The following is a 10,630-nucleotide window of genomic DNA, read 5'->3' on the forward strand; positions in this document are numbered from 1 at the left end:
TAATAATATCGGGTCAGTGAAATTTCAGTATTTTTCTTCGTTTGATTCACCAAACAGTGTAATTTATTTTAAAAATTAGATTTTTTTTCAATTTTATTTATACCATGCTATTTTTATCATGCTCGTGAGGGGTTGACATGAATATTTTTTGCACTTAATGTTTGAAAATTTGCAAAACAGTTAGTATTGGAGACACATTTAAAACAATCTGTTCATACAGCAAAAAAAATCGGAAATATTTGTACGGAAGCTGAAATTAATCAATAGTTAAATAACAAAAAAATCTGACATTTCTATTTTAAAAGTTGTTAAAGTTGTTTTAAAAAGTAATGTTAAAAGTTATGAGATAAATTTCATGTTTAAGTTATTTTTTGTAAGTATTTATTGTATGTGGTATAATTGTTTTGGGAAATTTTATAATTTATGCATAGTATAAATTATTATCGCGTATGAGTATAAATTTAACAATTTATACGCTAATTCATTAAAATAGTAAATTAAAATATTTACGATTTCGAAAATTCATGGCTGTCGTAGGCCCATATGCCTAAAGAAGTATTCAAACAAACATCCTTCAAATGAACAAGTGGCAACATGATTCAATGTAGAAATAGCTGTAAGAAAAGTAACTACACGGTCAAGTGTTTAGAACTTATTTTAATTTTTCATATATTCAGTTAAACTTGTACAGTTTCTCTCGATGTTTTAATATTTACAATGAGAGCATACGTGAAAAAATGACACGAAATGGCGATACAGGGTGCATTCAAATTTATGGGGGGTAAATTTAGAAATAGTTACGAAAGTTTTGCAACAGATAGCGCTTAAATTTTCAAAAGAAAATAAAGTACGATATTTTTAAAATATCTACCATTCGTAGCAACGATGTATTTTGTCCAAGAGCAAAACTCGCAGACACCTCTGTAAGCGTATCAGCCGGGATAGCCTGAATTAGATGAACAGAATTTTGGACTTAGTTACAAAGTTCGATAACAGATGGCGCTGCAGTTGAGAACTACTGTTGACTCATTGGTTATATGCATCAACGTGTGGTGTGTGTATGGGTGGTAACGTATCTTTGTTATTAGAGATATGCTTGTTTTTTGTCATACTGGTGCTGCCGTCTACCTCCAATATTTTCGAGTGAAGATGGTAAATGCTTGAACTTTATTGTTATGCAAGTACAGTACAATGTTGAAGTTCGGCCTTCTCTATACGGAGAGACTTTTTCAAATGAAAACTCGACTCTTATTTGTGACTTGTCGTTGGGAAACCGCAGAAAATGAACTTCAGCCGACCACCGCTGAAGGGGATAGCTAGCCTGAGCAACTGAAATACGATACAGTATTTTCAAAATCCCAGCAGCTGAGATGTTTTGCGCAGGTTCTTGCGAATTTGATTCTGAAACCACACCATGTTCAGGGCCGTCTTAAGAGTATCATGGGTCCCCGGGCCAAGTGGTTTTCGCAGGCCCTACCTTGTAAATCCTAGAAAATTTCAACCGCATTTCATATTTGTGAGGCCCCTCTTCTCTTGAGGCTCCCGGGCCCATGCGTTAAGACGCACTGACCACGTTGCCACTGCGAATTGTGAATATTTTTTAGGTATCGTACTTTTTTCGACTGCTTATCCATCTGCTGGTAAAATTTGTAACTAATTTATGAATTTTGTCTGATAGTAAAGTTGTTGTTCCTACAAGAGCAATGAAGCAAACGGTGCAATTCCCGTTCTTCTTTTTCTATTCATATTTTGAACGAGCCCGTCAATATTTAGACACCTTGTATGTTCAAATGAGATCATGATTGTTCATTTTAGTACTATCACCATCATCATCGTTTAACATCTCGTTTCTTTCAGCGATTCGTATTTTTGATCTCAGCAGCGACAGTACACCGGATGTCCAACAGATTCCGACGGAGGATACCTGATGACGGCTTCCTGTCCGTATCCGACAGTCTGGACGTGAGGCGTTGGCGGATGCATCGGTGCGGGCATAGGAACGTGTACGTGTTTAGGTTGCTTGCCACCGCTGAACAGTCTTGCCAGCAGTCCAGCGGCTAACATGGGTACCAAATGTTCGTTTTGGAGAGAGTGTCCGTGGTCTCCCGCAGATACTGGAATCGTCATGTGATGGTTCCCGATGGCTACGAGTATGGCGAATACGACGGAGATTGATTTTTCGTACGTCATCCACATTTCCTGAAATGAACAGAGAATGAATAATTTCTCTATGTGAAAGGAAAGTCGGAATAAAATCCTTTGGTGATGTATCAGAATGAACTTGTTATATATAGGCAAGGCTGTCTTAAAGGCATCGTGGGCCCGCGGGCAAAGGGATTTTTCTGAGCCTCCTTCTTCTTTCCCCCTTCTTTTGAGCACATTGTGGATTTAACTTACCTTTGAGTAGGCTGACCATATTTCCTCTACAAAATTACGAGAATTTCGGATTCCCGATTACGGGAACTCGCCAACTGACGCTAAAATTCACCAAATCAGCCGATTGTGACTGAAATTATGGTTCCCACAAGGGTGGGGATGACACGGGGGAATAGGGTGGACGATTTCTGGAATTTTTTTTGTTGTTTTTCGCTCTTTAAACTCACTAAGTAGTGGGCTTGCCAAAGATCTTAGCTCAGTGGCTTCGACCGGATATGGTGGGCCATGACTGAAATTTATTGAAAATTGCCAAATCCCAGGGTATTAAAATGTAGTTCCTAAACAAAACGGTAAACTTGACTAAAATGTGAGATGAATGTAAAATTTTTAGTCATAATTATCGTAATATACAGTAACTGAAGAGTGTCGGGAAAATACTTTTTTCTCTGGTTTCTGTAAAGAATTAGAATTTGTGTTTGGCTTTATTGAAAGCACAGATAAAACGGGACACTTTTACTTTTGACTTTTAAACCGTACACCACCCAGGCTCTGTCAACATTCGTCAATATCAGCCCTTGTCCCGGTTAAGGGGATGGGTGGTGTCGGGAAACTTTATTTTCCATGTACATAGAATACATACATTAAAAAAAAGGTAAAAAGGTAAAAAAAAAGCTTACAAAAGAGGAAAAAAAAACAGACAAAAGAAAAAACTAGATTAATTACAATATATACAAACATGATGACAGATATATAAAAGAAGGGGGGAGAAGACAACTGTACAGTGAACGTTCACCGAAGGCCTTCAGCGCAGGACTTGCTTGGGTTCAGCTTGGTCAGGGGACAAGTTTATAGTCAGACCTAGTCTGACGAGTCTGAGTCTTCGGCGTATCGCTGATGTCTTCCTGCCAGCCTGGCCGAGCGTCTTGGCTAAACAGCGATGGTGGTGGACCTCTCCTCATCCAAGTCCGGTCCGATCATCTTTAGCCTTGTCCGGGTTTCCTTGTAGAAATCTGACAAGTTTGATCAGTTTTCTCGTCGGCTCCGGTCTTTTTAGGGCATTGGCCATCCATGTTGCTTCCATGGCTTCCGAGGGAGATCTTAGATGGAACTCTTTGGTGTGACGACATGATGTGGCGTAGTGTAGTTTTTATGCCTAGTTCACCACAGCTGCAGCGATCATTGCGGATGGACCTGAACCTTCGGAGATTAACAGAGAACGGGCCGTGTCCAGTAACGAACATAATCAGTTCTCTGCACCACTTGCTGTTCCACGTTTTCACGCGACGCAGGATCTTATGCGTGGACCTTCCCGAAGCCTCCGGATCATCCCAGGCTATTTGCCAGTTCATCATAATGTCTCCCCATAGCCTGGCAGCGGATGCCGGCAAGCGGATTTCATTTGTGAAGCTGCCATTTCTTGTGGCCTCCTTTGCGTAGAGGTCGGCCTCCTCATTGCCCCACAAACCCGCATGCGCCTTTAACCATGATATTTTGATGTTCGGGTGTCTGTGGAGCAATGTTCTTATTTTCCGGGCCATATGGTGGTGTGTCTGTGCATTCTGGATGACCATGATTCCGGAAAGACTGTTCGTTCTTATGTGAGCATGTTCGGGACACTGAAAACATGTCGAGATGGTATTCAAATTTACGGGAAATGCGCGAATGAAAAATATTTGTCATTTGTGGCTCATCAGCCGCTGTGGTGGTCGAGTGGTTATAGTGCCGGACTCGTGATGCGAGGATCCGGGTTCGAACCCCACAGTGGTGGTCGGCTGAAGTTGGTTTTCTGTGGTTCCCAACTTCAAGGCGCAAATGCGAGCCGATCTCCCCGTTAAAAAAGTCTCGCCACAGAGAGCAACAGTCCTACAACGGTAAATCATTCAACCATAACACTTCACTCATAGTTAGAAAAACTGGGGGCAGATGACAGCACTACACATAACAAGCATTACACAGAAACAAAAAAACTTTACGTCAGGTTGCACTACACGTACACGCACATTCCCGCATGTACCGATTCGTTGGGGGGTTCCGCGGGGGGGGGGTGCATGTGTGGTGTAGCAGTAGTAGGTAGGGGCCTCCAAAAAATGGCTCGGGGATCCATGATGTTCTTAAGTCAGCCACCTCGTTGGGCAATTTGCCTGTTGTGGCGTTGTATTTGTATTTGTATTTGTAAGGTTCGCAGCATTGAGCCGCAGCGACGGGGTGAAAATCCAATGCAAGGATATCACATGACTCGATGAAAACAGTTCCTGCCTGGCAATTTCCCCATTCAAATGTACAGTTCAGTCTCTAAATATTACGTTTTAAAGATTTAAAAAAAAGGATAGAGAACTTATCTAAAGATAAAAATAATGATCACATTATTTATTTCATTAATACTGGAATAACTTCTGCCTGTTATGGCGTTGTATTTGTATTTGTACTTCAAATAATGCTGAAAAATTTACTTCGTTTATTCTGGAACTTTTCTTCATTAATTCCAGAATTTTCTTTCATCAATTCTGAATTTATTTCTTTCATCAATTCTGAATTTATTTCTTTCATCAATTCTGAATTTATTTCTTTCATCAATTCTGAATTTATTTCTTTCATCAATTCTGAATTTATTTCTTTCATCAATTCTGAATTTATTTCTTTCATCAATTCTGAATTTATTTCTTTCATCAATTCTGAATTTATTTCTTTTATTAATTATTATTGTTTTTTCATTACTTCTGGAATAATTTCTTTCATCAATTCTGGATTTGTTTCTGCCATTAATGATGAAATTATTTCTTTTATTAATGCTGGAATTATTTATTTTATTAATGCTGGAATTATTTATTTTATTAATGCTGGAATTATTTATTTTATTAATGCTGGAATTATTTATTTTATTAATGCTGGAATTATTTATTTTATTAATGCTGGAATTATTTATTTTATTAATGCTGGAATTATTTCTTTGATTAATGCTGGAATTATTTATTTCATTGATTTTATAATCATCTCTTTCATTGATTTTGGAATTATCTCATCGATGCTGAAAGTATTTCCTTTCGTTTATTGTTTAAACTCCTATTTATGCCATTAGAAAATAACAGGGAGTGTGTGTGTTTTCACCGAGTCACGTGATTTCCCGACGAATAATGTCGACGACACCCTTCTCAGAACTGCCACTGCGAAAACCGGTGACGTCATACTCTCTCCAGTAATATAAGCTCCATGGTTCAGAATGAGCTCAGGGTGATATTTGTACCCAATACTACCTTCATAGTAATGTTTATGTGCATTCCCAATAGTATAAAAAAGGGAAATTTTTGTAAAGTAAATAATGTATGCATGTAATTCAAATGTGAATGCCCAGCACTGTCAACGGAGGCTCTGTTTGATTGTTCCCGTCGCAGTGCGGGCTATGTGTGTATTCTGTGTATGTATATATTGCATGTTCTGTAAGGGGAAGAGCGAGCAGAACACACTGTTCAGCGCTGCGGACGGAGGCTTTGTTTCTTCGTTTCCCGTCACAGTCGAGGCGCTGTATATATGTAATTTGTATGCATTGTGTATTTAGACCATTCTCAAATCTCTCACACTTCAACATGCCAGCTTCTTTTTCTTCTTTCTTGTCCACAAGTCTTTTCCACCCTTCTTTTGAAATCCCAGGCTGCGGTCTCCTGCCCTTATGTGCCACTGGGCGCACGTGCAATTTTTCTTCCTAGTCATTGGATTCAGTCACCCATTTTAGTCAAATGGCTTGTACGTTGCATCGAGTTGATGGCTGTCTTCATGGGGAGAACGACGCGAGTAATTCGAAACTTGCGAGCACGGGGCAAGGGGAGCCACCACTATAAATCTTTGCTAACTTTTCCGACACAACTCTGCCTCTTTTGAGGTAACAGAAGTAAGGTGCTTTGCATCAATCCGGGGCTGTGAGCGGTTCTATCTATCTATCTATCCATGGTTCAGATTTGAAAACTCAGAAAGGAGGACGACTCAGCACCTCCTAGAGATGTGCTGGACGACTGCGCGAGGAACCCTTAATGACGTCACTTTTCTAAATTTCCACAATAGATGGCGCTACTATACCGACCAATAAACCCATAGAGCATAGACTAAAGATAAATATTCTAACTCTGTGAATAAACCCGATCATAACAATAGTTTCTGCCGGGGAAATTTTTTTTTTTACTTTGAAACATATATTAAAAAATATATTTCTTCATTGATATGAGTGTTTTTGTGTTTGCTTTGCTTCCCCCAGAAGCATTAAGCAATGAGGCTTTTTGGATCATGTGATATTTCCCTTTTTCTGAGGGACATACAAGATAACCAATATGGCGACTTCCTGTGCGATTCATGAAAGAAACAAATCTAAATTAAAGAAAAAAAATGAATCTTTTTTTTTTTAATTTTTAATGGGAGCTAGAAATTCCGATTTTTTTTTTCACTTCAAGTTATTGATCTGCATGTTTTTATATCAAAAAATGTTTGATTAAAGCTGCGGAATTTCTTCGATGTAATTTATATGGGCTCATAATTAATTTAAAAACATCCTAAACTATATGGATTGATGCAATCGGATAATATATGGCAATACGGGACATTAATTCTCATTTTCCCGCTTGAGAAGATATAAATAAAAATTTGAAATCAATGTTATTGCATGGATATCCACCTCAAACGTGGGTCTGGCTCATTATTTTATATTTAATGTTTTAGGCTTCTTATCTATAAGCGAGCTCAATATTTCAAAAACCAAAGATTCAATTCAATTTTTAAAATTATTGATGTGGCGGAAAACCCCACTAAATTTCCGCATTTCTACGCTAAAATCGGCAATTTTAACATTGATTTCTATGGGGATCATCCAGTGCATGTCCCTCAGGATTGATGCTGATGATGATTATGACGTCTATTCGAAAAGTCTCATAGCCGCTGAAATTCCCAGAATTTTTCTGTATCTGCTTCTTTAGTAGTTATGTTTTGAGCTGTCCCATATGTCCCGTATATTCTGGAGCAGTCCCGGCTTTTTCTGGTTGTCCCGAATTTTTATGCAATAATGTCTCAGTTTTTTACGTATTTTCAACGAAGAAACCAACTTGACTTTTTACTCTTCATTTTATTTATCAAGGGTAATCGGGAATGAAAGCGATAGGGAGTTGCTCCAATCCTTAAACAGGATTGCAGCATGGGCAAATGAATGGAGCATGACGTTTAGCGTAGATAAGTGCATGGTCGCTCATTTTGGTTTGAACAACCCACGGTTCTCTTACGAGTTGAATGGTGTCACTATCCCGGATTCAACTAGGGTCACCGATTTGGGAATTCTCATTGACGAGCGACTTAGGTTTTCTGAACATTGTTCAGCGGTGGTGAAAAAATCGAATAGAATGCTTGGTCTCATTTTCAAAAAGGTCTCTTCGCGTTCTCCTAAAGTCATTCTACCGCTTTTTCGAGGCTTAGTTCGTCCTGGACTGGAGTATGCTGTAAGGTTTTGTAGACCATACCTACAGAGGGACATAGTCTAGGTTGAAGGGGTGCAGAGAAGAGCTACGCGTGTCCTTATTGACACACGGGGCTTGAGTTTTGAAGAGAGACTTCATTTTTTGAATATGTTTACATTGGATGAACGCAGGTGTCGAGGAGATATGATCGAAGTGTTCAAAATTTTCAATGGGATGGATAGGATGGACCATGAACTATTAGTGCACCGCCAATCGACTGCTTTTACAAGGGGACACCAGTATCGATTGCTGAGGGACAATGCAAGGTTATGGTGTCGCAGGGAATTTTTCTCTAATAGGGTTGTTAATAAATGGAATAGCTTACCCCCGGAGGTAGTAGATTGTAACACAATTGACACGTTTAAAAAGAAGTACGATAAACATGTTGGGATAAATCGAGAAGCTATCCATTCTTAGAATAAGACAACCATAAGTATTCTTTATGGGCGTTGTATAATATTTTATCAGGTGTATATATTGTTTATAATTTGTGTTAATTGCATTTTTAATTGGGTTGCTGTGTTTTTGAAATATATGACAACCATATTTTTATGGGCATCTTTTTCTCAGCCACCTCGTTGGGCATTTTGTCTGTTGTGGCGTTGTATTTGTATTTGTATAAATCAACGAATAAAATTTTATCTTCTCAACTCATATTATATTATGACAATAACGACTACAAACAGGAATATTCATATCACATATTCGTCATGTTATTTTATTTTAATTCACTGCAATTTGAAGTGGCAGTTCATTTTGCGTGATTGGAGACTTTTCTTTGATTTTAGTATGAGTTAGCAGCTTTGCTTACTTTTGACATCATTTTCGGCAATGTACCTTATATTCCCGTATTTCGAAGCTAAATTTCTCGTATTTTTTTCGAGTAAATATGGCCAGAGTAGGAAAAAATTATTGTTGTGGCCCGTTTTATTGGTCAGAATAGTGGCGTCATCTACTGTGGGAATTGGTATAAGTGACTTAACTAAGTGTGCACGCGCATGCGCTCTCCATTCTTTGTTTTGAGATCTAGTGACCCTACTAAAACGGAACTGCTGAAAAAACAGGAAAAATTCTGGGAATTTTGATGGGTTATTGGTGAATGAGTGTGAGGGAGAAACACAAAAACACTCATATCAGTGAAGAAATATTTGTTTCAATTTGCTAAAAAAAATTTCCCCAGCAAAAAGAAAAGTAGTTCCACAAAACTGAAAAGGAAGACAAAAGGGCGAATTTTCCGAAACGCAGGACGCTTGAAATGACATCAAAAAGGAGTACGGTTGGTAACGCTCACATTTGTCATTAACTGAATGAATTTCAAAGAGATAGATGATGCTGCCATCTATCTACGAATGCCGATACAAATACACAAATATGGAATAAGTGTGCAAATTAATCAAGCTTTGATTTTGTTATTTTGAAAAACTACATCACTTTACTAAAGACGTTGAACACTCTAGTAATTATTAATTTTGATTTAATGTAACATTATTCAGATACATAATCATTTAAAATTTCCATGTCAGGGCTTTGTTCGTATGGCGTTTCTAAATTTCGGTTCTAGGGTTACAGACTCGTGCCCGCGTATTGCATCTTCATCAGTCGGCGTTGGTATTAGTCTGTACATGATCACACATCGGTAACCTGACAACCATAAGCGATTCTTAACTATATCCGAGAGAAATCGAATACGATCCTGTTCAATCGAAAAGGGGGGGGGGGACATCCGATTCGGTTTTTCTTTTACGCATAACCCGATTGCGAAATGCTTAACCGTGACATTCTTTTTTTAATATTGCTCTAAAACAATGATTCCCAACGTGGGCGTTAATGGGCCCGGGGAGGGTGATAGAATGTTCCAGGGGGGCGTAGAAGCTACGGGTAGGATGCGATGGGAGAAGAAAGGTTGGAAACCTATGCTCTAAAACAAAATATTTTTAGTTTAAGCTAAAATTCCACGTGTATTAATATCATTATTCCCCTATTACGGCGACTGAATAGAACTTTTTAACTAATGTGTTTTAGAAATTACGATAATTTTGTTAATGTACACCAAGTTCCATAGATACCCTGAAAAATTCTTTCGTCCGAATATTTCAATGGGAAACCAAATATAATAAACATGAAATCAAAATATAGACGATCTTCAACTTACTTTGATCTCCAAAATTCAGATTGTAATACAAAGACTCACTTTTTCAACATATACTGAATTCGAAATGATATAACTTTTCCTTTAAATACAGCCTCATTCTATTTTCATGAGTACACACACCAGTCACAATTAGGAAGTCTGATCTGAAAGCGTGGAATTGAGCCTGTCTCGGGCAGATTCGGTGATGTGTGGGAACATCATCAAATACTCATTAAGATTTATTTGTTTGTTTCAAGCGTATCTCCTCAATTGTTTTGCAATTACTTCACGCCTTTGAGCTCCTTGAATAGATTTTTTTTTACAGGAAATCCAAGTGAAAGCATTTACGAATTTACATTTGTAATATTCTATTTATGCACTTTTATTTTCATTGCTAATGATCGAAGAAATGCATGGAATATGCTTTCTCAAGCGCAAAACAAAATCTAAATATAGATTTCGATATGAATTCGAATATTAATACAGTGATACCTCCATATAACGATACTTAAGTGGACCCGAGAAAAGTGCGGTTATAAAGGTTTTATCGTTGTAGATAACATATATTAACATTACAAAAAAGTGCATCAGAAAGTAATATCGTTATGTAGACAATTACCATTATATCTTAGAGCAG

General features: G+C 37.9%; 1 protein-coding gene across 1 annotated transcript; it reads right to left on the reverse strand.

Annotated features, from left to right (window-relative positions):
* Window positions 1-686: 686 nt before the first annotated feature.
* LOC149082105 (uncharacterized) lies at window positions 687-10,122 on the reverse strand. The gene is made up of 2 exons (XM_089236858.1): window positions 10,015-10,122; window positions 687-2,199 (listed from the first exon to the last, which is right to left on the reverse strand). Exon 2 carries the CDS (start codon window positions 2,194-2,196, stop codon window positions 1,876-1,878), a length of 321 nt encoding a protein of 106 aa, XP_089092984.1. The 5' UTR covers window positions 2,197-2,199; window positions 10,015-10,122; the 3' UTR covers window positions 687-1,875.
* Window positions 10,123-10,630: the final 508 nt, after the last annotated feature.

The sequence above is a fragment of the Pholcus phalangioides genome, unplaced genomic scaffold, assembly GCF_987345545.1.
Source record: "Pholcus phalangioides strain wild (caught in Gottingen) unplaced genomic scaffold, Ppha-v1.0 ptg000009l_1, whole genome shotgun sequence".
Lineage (NCBI taxonomy): Eukaryota > Metazoa > Arthropoda > Arachnida > Araneae > Pholcidae > Pholcus > Pholcus phalangioides.

Bases quoted from the DNA above. Each gene is read 5' to 3' on its own strand.
- LOC149082105 (XM_089236858.1), bottom strand. From the start codon at position 2,196: ATGTGGATGACGTACGAAAAATCAATCTCCGTCGTATTCGCCATACTC.